Here is an 18,842-nt window from a genome sequence, read left to right as displayed (position 1 = left end):
CATTAATGGCTATAAAACCTAGAACAAAAAAAGACTGGGAGCTGTGGGCATTGTTAAGCAGCAGAGGGCTTGCCAAGAATCTAGAAAGCCTTGGATTCCGTTCCTAGTTTGCTTAGAGCTTGCCTAGTTGGAGGTTTCCATTAGACATGGTGCCTGTGGCTTCAGCATCACTCTGCTTGCTGGAGGTTTTCCAGCATCTCTCTTCTCTCTGATCCATTCTTCATTTGCCAAAGACAAAGTCCTAGTGCTCAGTCCTCCTACTGGCAAACCAGGGAGGAATGCTGTCACCGGGGAGAGAGAGGTCCCCAGTGGAGGCCCACAGTTTGCTAGTCCCAGTTCTAGGGTGACTGGAGAGTTCATTCATCAAGAGTCATTGCACAAGTGCTGTGGAACCCCCATGTGTGTTAGACAAAGAAGCTTTGGAGGAGCTTGGGAGGAGGGAAACACGGAGAAAAGATAATTCACTTAAGAGGCACCCAGGCATCGGCAAGCAGACTCCATGCGGTGGCATAGAAGAAGCATGTGACGCGATAGGGTCACTAATAATCAGGCATACCTGGGGCAGGGTGCACAGAGGAGCATCGAGACAGCGAGCAAGGAAACAGACGGAGGCCACAGAACTCTGGTCCAGCCAGTCAAAGGAGTTAATGACAATGACTTGATTTACCCAAATTCTCCAGATTTTATGCCAAGTAAGACTGCTGGTTCCTGAGCCAAGTGTGGCAGTGCGTGCCTACCCTCAGGACACTGGAACTGCAAATTCCAGGTCAGCCTAGGCTGCATAGCAGGGTGCCACCAAAGCAAGTTCCCCTTGAAGTGACCAATAGATGCCAAGGAGTTGAGGCTGTTTGCATGAGTTATCCCTTAGTTTGCCATACTGCAGTCCACTAAGTGGGAATAATCCCAGGACTCGGCCAGCAGGCTCTGCGGTCAGTCATCCTGAGCCCTGGCCACAAGGTAAAAATCTCACTTTCTACAGTCCCTTCTCCCTCAGGGGACACATATCCTCCTGAGTTCCTACACCTCTGCTCTGGTTTGAGGCTCTTGGGAAGTTTCTGGCACTGGAGTCGTACCCTATTTCCTGATTTACTGTCACCCAACTCTCAAGCGTTACTGTATTTGCAAACACATAAAAAGAGAAGTAAAGGTTTTTTACATCTTCACACTCAAATGTAATCATCTCTTTTGTGGTCTCAATGCGCTTGTTTTGAAAAACAGTGAACTTCTGGTGAAACTGCCTATTCTGTCTTTAAACCATTCTCTAAACACTCAGCTAATAAGACAGAAGAGACACCAAGATCCTGAATCGCTTTTTAAAGTAAAATATAAATGCCACCATAAACAGAAACTCACGTCTGCACAACAGAACCAGTGACACGGCTCAGCAGTGACAGAGCTTGCTGCCACACCCAACACCCTGAGTGTGAGCATATTCACACCTGTAAAATGCCCAAAAAACAAACTGGCTTGACCTGACCTCCAACTGGGGCAGTTAGGGATGGGTGGACATCCAGTCAGCACTGAGGTGGCAGAAAGCTAAGCTTACCCTTTCTGGTCTCTGGTTCCTCGAGTGCTCGCAGAAGCCAGTGGTTAGGGTGAGGGCGTATCTCAAGCAAGCTGCTGAGGGCTTCTGTAGTCTGTGCAGTGGGACTGCTGAGTGGGACATCGCTCCTCCAGGTAGGCAAGTAGGAGCAAGCAGGTCTCAGGCAGTGCTGCCTTCAGTGGGTCCTGGCGAGGGGAGCATGGGGAGAGCTGGCACAGGGAGTGCTGTGTTGGGAGTGGACGTGGTTAGGTGGGGAGTCCAGCTTAGGGTGTGCAGGACTATGGCTTCTCTGTGCTTCTTATGATGCTCATGGCTTTCTTTACATACCGCTTTCCATACGACAGCATTTTCCTTTTGCTTAAAGACATCTTCAGCACACTCTGAAGTGCAGTCCTGCTGCCTATAGAAGCTTCCTCAGGTGTATGTGCAAGTGTCCTTATTTAGCCCTTATTCTTGAAGGATATCCCCCATACACACACACACACACACACACACACACACACACATACACTCATACACACATACACACCCATGGTCCTCAAGCAAACACCGATCTGCTTTCTGCTGCCATCCCAGTATTTCCCTAGTGTTGTCTGCCTTCCTACCATATGAGCGAGCCACTGGAGACCATGGTCATCAGTGTTTCCCAGAGGAGCTGTCCTCTGTGTGCCTGCATCTGGGACTCCTGAATGCCTTTCCTTCTCCCCTCTGAGACACCTAGAGGTTCAGAATTCAGCATCAGAATTCTCATCTCTTCCTGATGTGTCACAAGGATGTTTGAGTTAAAGCCTCTGTCCTGTTCTAGTGCAGTTCTCATAATATGTTTTGCCCTGGAGTTATGAATTGCTCTCTAGACTGAGAAGTGCAGGGAGACGAGCCCTCTGTAGCCCTGACTTAGCACTTGGCATCTAATGGTGACAGTCAGTGCATAACAAAGAATGAAAGACTAGGTGCCCTTTATCCTTTTCCATCTCTGCTCCCTCTTCCTATCTTCTTCTGTTTCTTTCCACATTGAAAGTAAATGTCTGCAAATTTACAGCAACAATGAGTTTGTCTCCCACTAAATTGAAGCTTTCTTTCTTAGCTCTGTAAATTTTGGAAAATGGATTTTGAACCTTAGCAAACAAACCAAAAACGTTTAAACATTTGTTCATGGTGTGGCAACTGCCACGAGTCCATCTATGAGGTTACTACCGTTATCTACTGAAGAATGGGAGGTCCGACCAGACCTGTGTACCTATAGCTGCACCACGGGTATTCCGTCCCACCGAGAAGCCACATCACTGCCCTTTCTCAGACCTGAAGTTCTCCTAAGATGCTCCATGTAGAAGCCAAAGATTTTAAAAAGTTGCCTACAACTTTTGGCATTTTTAGCCAAAACACTTTTTACAGAGATATTATGAAATAAAAAGATATTCTAGCTCACTGGCTCTGCAGCAGCTGCTCATGAGTGCTGTCTACCCACAGCCTCCATCCCAAGCTTCCTCAGGGTCCTAAAGACCTTTTTTTTTTTTTTTGGAAATTTTAGGATCAAAAAAGCAAATAGGGCTAGGTGTCCACAGTCACACATACACTGGTCCTGTCCTCAGATGCCAGCACACCAGCCCTCTTCTCTCAGCCTGGCTTGTCTGAGGAGCTTGGGGGTCAGGACTCCCCTTTGAATCCGGAGCTCATTCCATACATGACAGTCTTGAAGCTGTCACCCCCAACTGCTACCAAAGCCATCACCTGAAATTCCTTCCCAGAACCCTGGATCTCACTCTTCATCTCCCATTGCTTGAAGCAGAGCTTTGTGATAGGGGAGGGAGACTTGAGCATCCATTAAGAGCAGATGGCAAGGCCAAGGGGTAGGCCAAGGTGGTGGTAACCAAGGCATTCACCTTAAAATGGCTTAGCAACAGTTTAGTCCCAGTCAGCATCTAAAAGACAAGAATTAATCCAACACCCCAGGTAACATTCTTTCATGTTAATTAGTGTTTTGTGCAGACATAAAGGTGATAGAAAAAGAGTTCTAATGCTCAGGTTCTTTCTGGACCGGAAAAGCCCACGTCCTTTAAAGCTGCAGGTTTGGCTCTGTAAAGCCTAGAACTGCCGAGTCCCTGGGGAAAACCGCCTGTGTCCCAGGCCACAGACTCCCCATTCCTACAGAACCTTTCACTGCAGCCATGAAAGCTGCTTATGAAACAGCTTTGCCTGTAAGCGTTTGAGAAGCGAATGGAATTGAGGTGAGTGACCCCATGTGTCTAAGTCCTCCGCCTGTTTTGGGACTCTTCTTACTGAGGAAACACAAAGGGTTGTTTCCTCCACAGTCTTTGCAAGTTGGTTACGGCAAGGCTGTGCGTGCTTCCTGTCCTCTCTCAAGTCTGCAGTCCCAGACCCTGAAGCTGAAGCTAGCATATATTCAGGAGCGACAGGTTGGTGACGTTGAGTTTTGTTTTTTGTTTTTTTTTTTAAAGGCTGCTTAATTTTCCCTGTCTTTCAGGAGCAGCTGAAGGCCTTTGATAATGAAGTCAATGCTTTCTTGGACAACATGTTTGGACCACGAGGTGAGTAAACCAATTGGGAACATGCTGGAAGCTGTCATTTGCGTGTAGAAAAGCAGTGTTATCTCTGGGGTTCTGTGAACAGGGCAGCATCTATCCTTATGAACTGGAGGCTGCCTTCCAATAGGTGGCCCTTTCCCAGAATAGAGGAAGCCCAGTTCCTTCTGCATCACTGTGTCTCCTGGGATGAGGGGCAGGCGAAATGTCATGTTTTCCTCCAGGGTACCAACTCTGAAGCCTGGTGGCCTGTGTCACCCACCAGTCTCCAGTCACAGCCCATCTTCCTCGCTCTCGTGGACACAGCCACTCCAGACATCCTTTCACTCTTCACATATGCAGACATGTTTTATTTGCTGCTTTCCTGGGCCTGGAATCTCTCCCTCCTGTTTTCCTCTTTCCCCTTCTGGTCAGCTCCTTCTGCTGCAGACCCCAGCTGAAGGCTGTCTTTCTTGGGTGACTTCCTCTCTGCTACACCTCATTACTCTAGTCTCTTCATCCCTCTCCTGTGCAGGCTTCCTGGTTGACATGGGGATGCCAACAGCTCGGGAACAGAGGAACTGGTATTTCTGACTGGGTGATGTCTAGACAGATGTTTTGCCTCATTTGGGCATGGGTTGTTTGACAAGCCTGTGGGAAATCCTTTGTTTCAACAAGGTGTGTCCCCAAGACTGTGAAGATGGGGAGAGAGGCCGAGGTTGTCCTTCTTCTCACAGCTTGGAGCTCATTTGAACCATTTCCCAGTTTCTGATGAGGCTCTGGAACCTGTTCTAAGCGAATGGTGGTTTTATAGAAATTGTGCGGTTTGAGGGGTTGTTTCATTCTTTCCCCTTGAGGGTCCTTCGTGGTGGGCCAGCAGTCTGTAACCTCTGCTCTCTCTGCTTGCAGTTCTAGTGACATGGGGGGAGGAACTGGCCCAGAGTGGAGGGCATAACCTCTTGCTTAGGCAGGAGGCCACAGGAGCTGTGCATTCTTGGGGACCACAGCTTTCTGTTTAATTCTCTCAGCAGAGTTAAACATTGATTTCTGCACTAAGTTCACACTGAACTTTGCTGTTGATAGATTGGTGGGAGCTGGAGTTGATGTAGCCTTGGGGTCAGCTGGGGCTATCTGTTCCATGGAAGCTTTGTAAGTTTAAAGATGTGTGTGTGTCTGTCTGTCTGTCTGTCTGTGTATTTCTCTCTGTGTGTATCTGTATATGTGTGTGCATGTGTGAGCTTCTGTGCACTGTGTATGTACAGGAGCCTGCAGAGATCACAATAGACATTGGAGCCTCTAGACCTGGAGTCACCAACGGTCATGAGTAGCCCTGTGGGTGCTGGGCACTGAACCAGAGTACTCTGCAAGAACAAGTGCTCTTAACCTCTGAGCCGTCTATCCAGCCCTTAAGTATCAGGTTTTCTTTTGTTCTTGGTTTTGAGACAGGGTCTTTATTATATATACAAGGCTAGTCTAGAAAAAAAAGATCTGCCTGCCCCTACCTCCCAAATGCTGGGATTAAAGATGTATATAGCACTCTCTGCCCATGAAAACTTTTGATTTTATTTTTTCTGCTTTTAATTGTGAGTATATGAATATGTACAGTAAAGGTCAGATGCCTGTGGTGTCCATTCACATGAAGTTGGATAACCACTGAATCATCTCTTAAGCCCCATGAAAACTTAACTGTGCAGCCGGCTGAACTCCAGCTTGCTTAACTCAGAATCCTTTTGTTCTCCCTCCCCCTTTGTGTGTGTGTGTGGTGCCCTTATCTGAAGTTTGTTCTGTAGTTTCTGTTACCCACAATCTACTATACTCCCCAAAAAAAATTTTAATGGAAAATTTCAGAAGTAACAATTTGTGTGTTTAAAACTACCTTCTGTTTTAAGTAGCACATCCTTTGTGGAACCTGAAATTATCCCTTTGTCCAGTGTGTCCATGTCAAGACTGCAGTAGCACAGGGCTTGTATCAAAGTAACACCTGCTTTAGAGATGCTAGCCATGGTTCCCACAGAGAAATCCATATACGGCATTCTTTAAGTGAAAAGATGGAAGTTCCCAACTGAATAAGAAAACTTCCAATGCTGAGGTTGCTGAGAAAGAACCAGGGTGTCTGAGAATTTGTTCAGGGAAAAGCAACTTGACCTGTTTATGTGAGTTCATCTCAAACACCGAGTACTCGGTGAGGACGGGGCTTGTGTTCACGGAGACCGTGGGGCGTGCACCATCGATGGGGACGCCCGTTGCACAGATGAGTATGTGTGTTAGAGTTGCTAATTACAGGGACATCCCTCCTTGGGCTCCTCACCGTAAGCATTTCTTTACAGATTCTCGAGTTCGCGGGTGGTTCCTGCTGGACTCTTACCTTCCCACCTTCATCCTCACCATCACGTACCTGCTCTCGATATGGCTGGGTAACAAGTACATGAAGAACAGGCCTGCTCTGTCTCTCAGGGGCATCCTCACCTTGTATAACCTCGCAATCACACTTCTTTCTGCGTATATGCTGGTGGAGGTAAGTGGCTGTGGCCTGCACTCTGGCTTGCTTCACTCAGCACGCATCTGAGTTTGAGAACTGGTTAGGTGGACCTTCCAGAGCTGTGCAAGGTTGCAGTTACTGCTTCTCTACCCTGCCAGAACCTGAGAACGTTGTTCTCGCACTGATGCTCTGCCTATCCAAAGTGTCAGAAGCCCTTGTTCAACTTGAGTTTGGGCCTATTTCTGTGTTCCTTAGCCAAATTAAAATTAGAATCGTGACTTGGCTTGAAAGGGCTTTGGAAGGTCATGTCTTATACTTTTCTTCCTTTATATACAGTATGAATCTAAGGCTTAGAAGAGTACTCTGTATTGTAAAGGTCAAGTTTCACATGCAGTTAGTGTACAAGTTCATGTACAGAGATGCAGATGCTCCCGTGCAGAGTCCTACCCAGTCTTTGGAATGTGCTGGCAAGGCTGGCTTGACGCTAGTCGGCTCCAGCTGCCTACAAGCCTTCACCCTTTAGCTGCTTCTCAGCCTGCACAGCATCAAACCAAAGGCAGAGGCAATGGCCACTTTGCCCAATACCAGGAGAAATCTGAAAGTATTCAACTTGCTCTAGCAAAAAATAAAGAAGAGACAAAACCAGTCATTTTTAAGGAAAAATTAGGATGAAGCCACCCATCCATAAAGGTTATAAATGGGTAGTAATGATGCACCATGTCGGACTTTCCCACTGTCCATGAGTTTTAAAAGGCGGTACATGCTTGTCTTAAAATGCAGGTTTCTCACTGTGACCTAACTTGTGCACTAGCTAATGTTCGCCATGTTAATAGTAGCCATTAGCTATTGCCATAGTGACTGAAATGAAGTGCTGGTGGGTGGAATCTGTGGAGAGAGAAGCTGTATAAACAGTCTCAGTATCTTAGCACACAGGGGCCACTACGTCTTCTGACACAGAAAGACAACTGTAGGTTCTTTATTAAAGTGTATTTAGTATAGTAGGTGTAAGCTGGTCAGATAAAGTGATGGATTTAGTTCTTCTAACACAGACTTTTTCTATGTAGCACTGGCTCTCCTGGAACTCACTATATAAACCAGGTTGGCCTTGAATTCATGAGAGGTTCATCTACCTCTGCCTCCTGAATGCTGGGAATAAAAGTGTGTGTCACACACACACACACACACACACACACACCAGGAGCAAGCCTGGAAACCCACAGCATTGCATGCAGGCTGCAGCTGCAAGTAGTTTGGATTGAGGTGAAGAGGGCGGGCTGAAGCCAATAAACTGACTTCAGGTGAGGTTTGGAGTTACTGCGTTCACACCAGCTTAAGGCTACTCTTCTTTGACAAGCTTGTTTAATTTCTTTCAGTACAAAGGTCAGATTAGATGACTCTGGTACACAAGCCAGTTAGAGGGTTGTGAATAGCCCAGGAGGCAGCTTCCTAATTCTGCTACAGCTACCAAGTGGTTAGAAAGGTAGAACAGGATCGATGACAGCCTGACAAACAGAATATCCTGGTCTTCACGCTAAGGGTCACACTGCACTGTTAGTATAGAAAGCAAATGTATGTATGTATGTGTGTGTGTGTGTGTGTGTGTGTGTGTGTGTGTGTGTGTGTGTCTTAACCCTTTAGCTACAGCTCTCATCCTTCAGGTGTTTTAAATATCTGTATGCAATGTAGCTTTCTTAGTCTGAAAACTGCACCAGCACACACAATAAACATACTTACCCTCACTTATCCTTTCTGGGATCCTGGGTCTCCAGCCTGCAGCAGGTGGGCATCAGGGACATGAGCAGAAAGCCCAGGAGGCTGCCAGGACCTGGTCCATACTAGAGTGCCTTGGGAAACTCCGAGTTTCTGCACTCGATGGCCTTACTGACCCTCGGAACCACATTACCTGATGATGCTGCTGTGAGAAGAGAGAGACACCAACTACATCTGGACAGTGACGAGGCCAAGGCTCCAAACATCAGTTGCTTAGACATCAGTAACGTTAAGGCAGAGGAAAATTCTAGGCTTGGCCTCGTCCAGGAAAACTTTATCTTCTAGAATTTAAAATTGTTACAGGGAGAGAGCTGCTTTTGTAGGATTTTCAGTGAGGCATGTTTTCTCATGTCACAGAAAGAACAGAAAAGAATGAATTAGGAACTCTGAGTTGCAGTGATGTGCCCACCACTGCTTGGCTGTGGCCCTGAGCACATCGCTCATCACCACTGTCTCGCTTTCTCTGGGAATGGGACAAAGATGGCTAGATGACCTGCTTTTTGTTAGAGAATAGTGGGGAAGGTAGTCACGCAAATTATTTGATTATCAAGTAACACAGACACTAAAAAAAATACAAGGAGTGTCTGACCTCTTTAAATATCTATAAAATTATAATGTACATCTCATAGGATTATTGAAACTGAAAAGATTAGAGTTATAAACAAATGTGAGGAAACTTCACTATATTGTAGAAACAGACAGCTTTGGGGTGACCTGAACAGTTAGAAGACAAAAACACGTGCTGGGATCTGCTCACTGTGAGTGGTGATCCCTTGCTAGTGCTGGAGGACAAAACTGGGTCTGATTCGGGACTGCTTCTGCCCTGAGTACGAGGTGACGTTAGTTGGGATGTGTCATTCCGTATCACCGCAGCCTTGTTGGGATGTGTTGTTCAGTATCGCTGCATCCTGGTGTTGATCTCTTTCCCTTTCTTGGTGCTCTGGCAGCTCATCCTCTCCAGCTGGGAAGGAGGTTACAACTTGCAGTGTCAGAATCTCGACAGTGCAGGAGAAGGTGATGTCCGGGTGAGTCCTGAGACTGTTGCCATTGAAAAGGGACAGAGGCTTCCGCCTGCACAGTAGGAAGCTGGGGCTGCATCGAGAGATGTTAGCTCTGATGGAAAGACTTAGAGATGCCCATGTCTGAGAAACGACCGGGTGATGTGATGGGCTTACCCAGCACATCCCTGTCCTGGGTGCCTCTCCCAGACGCACTGAGAACAGACAGCCCCAGAACCACCATTACTGCTTCAGAAAATACTTACCTGAAACCAGCCACTTGCAGACTCTGTTTATCAGGAATGCCTTGTTGTGAGAAAGTGTGTGCATTTACTCACATTTTAAAAGAGAAATGGTAGCCGAAGCAACCAGAAGCTAGTTAAAATGGCCTCCTTTGTAGAAGCAGCGGGCGAGGGATGAGATTGAAGTCACGCTGCCCCAGCACACCTCGTGCTGGGTTTGATTTTGGAATCATTCTCTCACATAAATTGTAAAATAAAATTAAGTCGTAAAAGGAAACAAGACAAGTTTCCTCCTCCAAGTGTTAGAATCAGTTAAGGTAAATAAACTCATACACACAGGAAGGTACCTGACAGAACTTACTACATGGAGAGGATCGCCACGGTGGGCAGCATCTTTACGGAATCCAGAGTTCTTTTTTGCTATTATTAATAAAAAGGCATCGCTGCTCTCAGACAGCCGTGGAGCACTGAAGGATAAAGTTTATAATAAACTAACAAGTGGAAGCTAGTTCTTGAAAAAAGAGGTTTCTATGTTTTAAAGTAGTGAAAAATGAACCCAGTAATCAGATGCAAACTGGGAATGCCAGAGTTAACCTTATGACAGGACATATTTCATAGCTTTATCTGTAGAAACGGCCTCTTTAGTCTGTGACAGCCCAAAGCACCCAGCCTGACTTTACAGAGTCGTTACCCTAACACAAGGGATAAGGATTCTTAGGGGCTTGGGTCAGGAAATGTAAGATGACTCTAGGACATCCTGTGACCCTCAGCAAAGGACTGCACGTGACTATTGGGGTCATGAATGATTACAGGAACCATCTTGAGAGAGAGGACCCCCCCCCCCATTGGCTATCAAGGGCAGTCAGGCACCGGGAAAAACACTGTCTTAGATGAGCTGATGCACACCGAGTGAAGGCTTCAGAAGGAAGAAGGGACCGTCACTGTCACCTTTCAAAGTTGATATGACACCACGTCAGTGCAGGGAAAAGTTAAGGCAAAGAATTAAACATACATCTCGTCTTTAGATGTGATTTTCCAAATACACAAGGGGGAAAATGTTAGGAAAGAAATGTTTAAGCCACAGTAGAATCAGAACACCCCTTTGTAAAATCGTCTATCATCTGAACGAGCGGGCGTCCCCTCTGGTGCTGTGCAGCAGACTGGTGGATTCCCAAGGCAGCCTGGGGCTGAAAAGGTTCTGAGAAAAAGAACGGAGGTAGCTGGGTGAGGCTCCTGAGAGAAGGTGACTGCTAAGCTGGGGGTTAGTGAACAGTGGCTAACACGCAAGATGCAGTGGGGGACAGAGATTCAGGCGACGAGACCGCTTTTAGGGCTCCACGGGATGTATAGCTTGTGGGTGTGGAGGAGTAATTTGTTCAGATGGATGTTTGGGAAAGACGCCATCCTGCCTTGAGAGGGCAGGACTGCAGAGTAAGAGGAAACTGAGGGAAAGACACTGTGCGAAGATCTGTCCACTGTCTGCCAGGAGGAAACACAGGCGGGAGGCGGAGCTCTGGCCCGAGGTCACCTTTCCCCCTCCTTGAACTTGTTACAGGTAGCCAAGGTCTTGTGGTGGTACTACTTCTCCAAACTAGTGGAGTTCCTGGACACGATTTTCTTTGTTCTACGAAAAAAGACCAATCAGATCACCTTCCTTCATGTCTATCACCACGCGTCCATGTTCAACATCTGGTGGTGTGTTTTGAACTGGATACCTTGTGGTCAAAGTAAGTCATTGTGGTAACTCTTGCTTCTATGGAATGAGTCTCTCAAGACTACTAGATCACCTCTTCTTATGTGCTGCTCAGGAGAGACAGGAGCCCCTAAAGTCGTGTCACCGCAGGCTGCTCATTTGCCCATGGCTGTTTAATGTCTGGATTTTTATGTTGGCAAAACCTGAGCAAGACCTCAAGTTTAAAAAGTTGTTTCTTCACCAGGCATCAATTGTCAGATGGACATGGAGACAAAGGCCTCAGGCAGAGCCACCCAACTCGTAGAAGGCAGCCCATGTCACTTCAGGCCACACCTGCCACGTCACCACCTCACTGGGAGGGACACACATTTATCTTTTGAACTCTTATGGATTCTTGACTTGACAGTCTTAAAAATTAAGACATTTCTGTGTAACCCTCTAAAGCGCTAGCTTTCAACTTCTAAAAAGAGGGAACTACAGTAGGAAATGGATGATGCATGCCTTTAATCCTAGCACTGGGGTAGGAGGGGCTGCAACATGGCAAGGCCCTGCCTCAAAACACATGTCCATGCCTAACTGCACTCCCGCATAGGATGCGTGTTATACAATAAACTAGTGTGCTCCTTCATATTACAGACTCTGCATGGAGCGAGAGCTTCACAGGATAGCACTGACCCTAGCCCTACATGGCATGCTGTGTATCTGGCTTTAACCCTGCTTAACTTTCACTGTGAGCACGTGATGAAGTCTCCCTGTGTATGAAGTCTTCTTCATAGCTCACAGGGAGAGGGGGTGGGTACTCACGTGTGGGTGAACTAAAAAGAATGGTACTTTTTCATTTAAATCATCATGTTCCCATGAATTTGAAAATATTCTGTGAAAAATTAGATGGGTCAAATGTAAGAAAAAAGTTATTTCAGAGGGCAGAGTATAGATCACCAGTAGAGCACTTGCTTAGAATATACAAGGACACTCCATCACCAGTACCACACACACACACAAAATCAAATTATGAATGATGGCTTTAAATTTGTCTTAAATGGATGTTGGGGGACATGCCTATATTTTTCCTTAGGAGTCAGGGTCTTGTATCAATGATGGTAACTGCCAAGGACACATGGGATGCAGATACTCCTTGACCTACCAGAGTCAAGTGTGATAAACCAATCCCCTCTGAATTGAAAGCGCCATAAGTTAAAGCTGCGTGTAATGTGCTCGGCCCACTGAGCACCCCATCATACACGGTACAGGGTACAGATGCCTGTGGTCTCACCTCCTGGTTGCCTCACAGAATGAGCTACAGTCATTTCCATCACTCGTCATCCACAAAGAGCACTAGACCACTATCACAAACATTAAGGTCAGCAGGCTAGGCTCAGATTGTGGGCTTTGCCGAATCTGCATCATTTTGATGCTGTTATTGAGTTGAAAGATCATTAATAGAGCCATCGTGAAGTTGCATGATATCCCTGGCTGTCAAGGTACAAATGAAAACTCCCATGCAGGGAATGAAAGTGCACAGAACACAGTGGCTGTCACCCTCCTCGGATGGTCGTCACTGGCCTCAGATGGCAGACGCATGGTGGAAAGGAACAGTGCCACAAGGGAGGAGAATTTTTATTTTCAGTTTTAACAGTTTCATTGGGGATTTAAAACTCACACTGCACAGTGCAGAGATGGGCCTGTGAATATCTGTATCTCCCAGATGATGACAAAAATGTTAAGGACAGAGCTACTCAGAAATGAGAACCCAGACGGTCAAATAAATCTCACCTTGCAGTGCTGAGTACTCCCTAAGTGTTTGTTTCCATAGAAACACAAGCATTTGTTGAGAATCTACTACACGCCTCCCTCCCGCTGCTCCTTTCCTTTCCAGTTACCTGGGTTACTAACGTAGGGTGAGAACCCGGGACTAAAGAGTTTAAACTGACCAATTAAGTAGCAGCCAGCAGTGCTCTTCAGTTCATGCAGCACGGTAGGCTCTCAATCCCACCACAGCCTTGAGTGGCTTCAAACTGGGAAAACAGCTTACAAAAGCATGTAACTAACCACTAGGCAACACTGTGCCACTCTCCCAGCCACAAGAGGCTCTGCCACCAACGCTCTACAGCCCGACGTAAGCTCAGCTTTCTCTGCCTCCCTGATTGGCTGGTAAGGATAGTCACTGTAGAGAAAGCAAGTCCTCTGTGGATCCCGAGAAGCCGGTTCTGGTTCGTTTGGCTGGACACCTCACCCAGGTCACACCTCTTGTCTGTCTAGGTTTTATAAGCCTGGGGAGATGGCAGCAGCCAGGGATGTGTCTGTGTGACTGCTGTTGCTTGAGTGTCTAGACCTCTTAGCGCTGTTTAGTCAGGATACAGACCCACATGAGGAGGAAGGAGGAGCCTCTCTCTGAGAATTCTAACTCGCATGCTCCACTGCCACAGGCTTCTTTGGACCCACCCTGAACAGCTTTATCCACATTCTCATGTACTCCTACTACGGCCTGTCTGTGTTCCCGTCCATGCACAAGTACCTTTGGTGGAAGAAGTACCTCACACAGGCTCAGCTGGTAAGTTCTCCTTTCTTTGCTTTTCCACGTAACTCACAGACAGTGAAGGAACAGGCAACTCGGGCTTTTCTGTGGCGAGGCTGCCTGTTTCTCCCTGTCACCGCCTTGGGGAATCACACTTCAGCCTTTACAATATCCTCCGCGTGTACCTGTAGCTTCTACCGGAAACTTCCTTCTTTGAAGTATATATGAACGCTTTAAGTTAGTGTACAACTTAGCTCATTTGTATCAAAATAATCTCAACTGCTCCTTTTCCATGAGAAGATAGACAAATATATACTTAGATAATTTCTAAGGAAGTTTCTGAGCAGGGCAGTGGGCCATTGAGACCGTTTTCTTGATTTGCTTCTACAGAACATAGCAAGTGACAGCAGTCACATGTAGACCACTAAAGCCCCCACCTCAGGACCTGTCCTCACCCGCAGCCTCTCTGCCTTCCAGGTGCAGTTCGTACTCACCATCACGCACACGCTGAGTGCCGTGGTGAAGCCCTGTGGCTTCCCCTTTGGCTGTCTCATCTTCCAGTCTTCCTATATGATGACGCTGGTCATCCTGTTCTTAAACTTCTATATTCAGGTAAGTAAGATGTGAGTGTTCAGGGGCAGGCAACATATCAGACAGCCCATTGCCCTGGGTGTTTAAGATAACAGTGTGCACAGGAGGAGGGAGAGCACCTTCCTAACTCCTCTCCACACACCCTCCTACTCCAAGAACAGCCCACTAGCAGTCCAGTCGGCCTTTGTTGCTGACTTGTTCAGGACTGTGTCATGTGTACATGTGCATTTGCATCATGGCACCAGACCTGACATCTGAAGGCTGAACAGGTGTAGTGACACAAAGCTTTGGGAGCAGAGAAAGGCTAGGGGGACAGTGGCGGTTAATAATCTTTAAGCCTCCATCAGCTGCTCTAGGGTTTAGAGGCAGTGCTAGGGAAAATTCCTTTAAGGCAAAACAGCATGGAAAGGGCATGCTGGCTCTTTCTTTGTCAAGTGACATTTTCTTTTCAATTAACAATTTAAATGAGAGAGTCCTTCCAAGTGACTCTGTTATATAAGAGGCCGTGTAGGCTGTGGTAGGAAAGGTCTCAGGTGGTTATGGATTTTAAATTGCTGGGCTAGAGAAATGGAAAGGCTGCTTCAAACAAAAACCACATAATTTGTATTAAAACAGTACTTTTGAAGTTCTATTCAACTATTTTCTTCTCCAGACAATTGCTCTTGTTTTTTAGTTTTTGTTCTATAGTGCTCTTATATGAAGGACCACTGTGGAAACTGGACCTGCCCCATAGTGGTAGGCAATGGCCGCAGAAACTATCTCCACACATTGGTTCCGACTGAATCTTAGTTCTGACCTTACATCATCCCAGTCTTGGCTCTTGCTAATACCATCATTGCCTTTTAAAATGTAAAAGCACCGCTATCCTAGCACTAGGGATGTAGAAGCAGATGATCAAGGTAACTGTGGGTTACATAGCAAGTTGGAGACGAACCTGAGCTGTGTGAGACTTTGTTTCAATAAGCAAACATGAGAGGACAGACCAGGTATTTCATCAGAATGACAGAGAGGGACATCCAGGGCTGGCATAGAGCTCTGTGGCAGTTGACATCCTTACCATGTATGAGTCCTGCTTTCCATCTATAGTACTAAAGCCCTGTCAGAATCAGAAGATGTAATTAAATTGCAATCTCAAAATAAAAAACATAAAATAGCAGCTCCTTTTACTCTGAATTTTAAAGGAAGTTATTATGTTTTTCCAAGTGAACAACCAATGAAAGAGATTGATCGCTAGCAAATTATGATGTCACTCAGATAAAGTGAAGTAGCTTTGTCTGACATTCATGTGTCTGTGTTGGCTTTTACCTGAGCTTTGCAGCAGAGGCTTAAAAATGAACAAATTCTTATTAGAAGGTCCAACGCCAAGGAAAACTGTGTAGAACTTTAACTACATGCTATGTCGGGAGTTAGAGACAAGGCCTTATTAAAATGCCTCCCTGCTTCTTCTCCTGTCTACACTCTGACAGACATACCGGAAAAAGCCAGTGAAGAAAGAGCTGCAAGAGAAAGAAGTGAAGAATGGTTTCCCCAAAGCCCACTTAATTGTGGCTAATGGCATGACGGACAAGAAGGCTCAATAAAATGAAGTGCCGGGGAACACAAACTGAGGTGGTGGCGGCGGCGGCGGCGGCAGCAAACAGACGAGCTTGTTTTAAAGCAGAGACTGAATAGAAAGTTGTATGTTTTAGCATAAACTAATTCCTTTTGAGTTTGTAAATCATTTGTACCCAGAATGTATTATAATATATTGCTATTAGGTTACTCTACTAACTGGAGCCATGCCGACCTCTACAAACCTTGAACAGGTGCACAGCCCCCTCTCCGGAGCGCTTTGTAATGCCTTATTCACGTCGAAAACCAGGAGACTCGGGCTTCGTTTCTTCATGGCAAGTCTTCAGAGTTAATTTTCTTTAGATGTGTAAAACTGTTCATTGTAGTGTAAATGTCAGGGTCTGTTCTAGTCTATGTCAAGCAATAACTGTCAGTGCATAAATCGATTAGTCTGCTGTTGCTTAAGGCAGCAGCCCCAGGCAGCATTTAAGCGGGATCCTTAGCAAGACAGAATCCAGCAAAACCCTTTCCCCTCTCAAGCCAGGAGTCTCATCTGCTACATTTTTTTTAACCACCTCTGATTTCCAACTTAGTGATGTGGTAATGAAATTCGTTTGTCTTCAATATAGTTTGAAGATTAGTCATTCCATGAAGGAACAGCCTCTTGAGCTGGGTATGGTGGCACCCATCTGTGAGTCCAGCATTTGGGTATTGAGACAGCCTAGGGTACACAGGCACAAGACCCTGTCTCAACCAGAAAAGAAAAATGTGTTTGCCAAATCATAACTCAGGGGCTTTGAACAGAGCTGTCTCTGTTTCAATTGGCATCCTTGCTCATCCATTCCTGTCTACCTCCCTTGTTAGTCTAGATTTCTGGAGTTATGTTCCCCACATCCAAAGCCAGTGTCTACATACAGCTGCCATGCCCTTTCTGAACAAAGGCTGGAGTTGTCCAATTGCAGTTCTTCTTCGCATAGAAATGCAATTGGAATATTTACAAATCATAATCAACAGAGCCCCAGGGGCAAAATAGACATTCTATTTGTCAGCTGTTGCTGCTGAGCCTGCTGGTGAACACCATTGCAAGCAGTTGCTGAGCCTGCTGGTGAACACCATTGCAAGCAGTTGCTGAGCCTGCTCGTGAACACCATTGCAAGCCATTGCTGTCAAGCTTCATGAGTTAAATTTAACTGTTAGAGAGGAGAAAAGCATAGCAGTCATTTGGAACGATCTCGTGGGGTGGGACTAAGCCATAATGATGTGTCTGGCTCAAGCAGCAATGCTGTCCCTGCTCAGAACTGTGGTCTCTGTGGAGAACCTAGTACAGAGCCTGAGCAAGGCAATGGACCACCTCCTTTTCCTCAAACTGATGGATCACCACTGTTAATCTATACCAGGTGTGAAAAAGGGCATTTCCCAAAACATACACAAAACACAACTTACTCTATTTCCCCTCCATTTCAGCAAATGTGTTCTTGGTTCATGGCACTGGCACCCAGCGCATGGGCACCAGGTAGGTGTTCCTCGAGTGCCAACGGCGGGGCCTGCCCACCCCTGTCTTCCTTTCTGGGCAAGCTCCCATTTTAACTTTTCCCTGTTAAAAATTGTACTGATGTTTTAAACTCGTAACTATACCACCCTTCTCACTGGTGTATTTTGAAAACCACCACAGTCCGATGTCCTGTGCCATGTCTGTCATTCCTGTTGAACAGACTCTTCCTGTCTGGTGACCACCTATGCTTCAGTGCATTTTCTAAACAATTTCTCAAACTGATCTGCTCCCGGGTGCTTTCTTACCACCATCTCTGGTGACTTAGCCTCAAATTGGTGTTTTTCTTTCCCAAGAATTCATCTTAAGGGTTAGCTTTGAGTATGTTACTGTCCTTCTATGACAAGACCAAAGGAACAAACTCCTTGGTGAATCTGGAGTTCAGCTTTAGTTTTCAAACACAATCTGAAATCTGTTAGTAAAATGAATTCTGGGTAAAAATGAGACTCAAGAGGCATCACTGGCCATTGTACCAGATTATTCCTGCTCGCCAGTGAGAGGCGTTTAAGTCGCGCTGTGCATCGTACCTTCAGTTTAGGCTGTTTTCATGACCTCACATCTGTGTAGCACAAAGGGTGTTATCTTCCTATAGCAGATCAACAGTGGCAGCTCACAGTACCAGCCAGCTTTAGACCTCCCAGTGCAAAGCCCAGCGCAGCACTAAGCCTTAAGCCACCCAAGGGCTGACACACCATGCAGAGCTACGAAATCTGTGCTGAGAAAATGCCATCTGGAAAGATTTTTAACCCATTCATTCTTAGTGTGAATTTTCTAAAATAGAAGTATAAAAAAAAAGTCTCTATAATCTGATAGGAAACCGTCTTTTCCCAAGTGAATTCCCTTTTATTCATGAGAACAAAAGTACTTAGATACTATAAAACCTTAATTTCCCCAACTTTTAAAATAAAATGGAATATTTGCTGAATGAATTAAGCATAGAAAATGTCAACCCATCAGAATTATATTTATACATATTGGTGGATAAGTTCTTGTCTTCCCACATCAGAGAATTTTTTTTTAAACCAAAATGGGCAGAATAGCATTTTGTATGTTAGAGACCATTCTTTTCTAGTCCTTCCAAACATTCCTGTGTCACTTAAGAATGTTAGTAGAGGTCGCTTCTTTGGAAATTGAGGACTTTTTTTTTTCCTTTGAAAGTATGGCATCTGAAGAACACAGTATCATGACTCGGGTGGAAAGGGAGGCAGAAGCCATTTTTCTTTTAGATGAAAAGCATTCTGTGTGATTGTTGTATAATAAATTGATTTTTACACTAAAACATCTTGCAACTTTTCTTATTTGGTTCAAAGAAACTAAAATGTGGGCCTGTGCAGTATTCCAAGTGGCCTATTATTCAGAGATTATTTACCAATAAAGTGATATATTAGTGAT

At 45.7% G+C, this 18,842-nt stretch overlaps 1 protein-coding gene across 2 annotated transcripts in view; it reads left to right on the top strand.

The window, feature by feature from the left end:
• The window catches only part of Elovl2 (elongation of very long chain fatty acids (FEN1/Elo2, SUR4/Elo3, yeast)-like 2), a 38,022-nt gene extending 19,180 nt beyond the window's left edge, over positions 1–18,842 (top strand). For both annotated transcript variants that reach the window (NM_019423.2, NM_001311121.1), the window contains exons 2-8: positions 4,026–4,089; positions 6,390–6,577; positions 9,259–9,336; positions 11,107–11,278; positions 13,671–13,795; positions 14,237–14,371; positions 15,817–18,842. In NM_019423.2, the coding sequence (NP_062296.1) occupies positions 4,026–4,089; positions 6,390–6,577; positions 9,259–9,336; positions 11,107–11,278; positions 13,671–13,795; positions 14,237–14,371; positions 15,817–15,930 (876 nt within the window). In that variant the 3' untranslated portion in view covers positions 15,931–18,842. The remainder of the gene's footprint in view (positions 1–4,025; positions 4,090–6,389; positions 6,578–9,258; positions 9,337–11,106; positions 11,279–13,670; positions 13,796–14,236; positions 14,372–15,816) is intronic.

Source organism: Mus musculus, chromosome 13, assembly GCF_000001635.26.
Source record: "Mus musculus strain C57BL/6J chromosome 13, GRCm38.p6 C57BL/6J".
Taxonomy (NCBI): Eukaryota; Metazoa; Chordata; class Mammalia; order Rodentia; family Muridae; genus Mus; species Mus musculus.
This window is presented reverse-complemented; position numbering and strand designations above follow the sequence as displayed.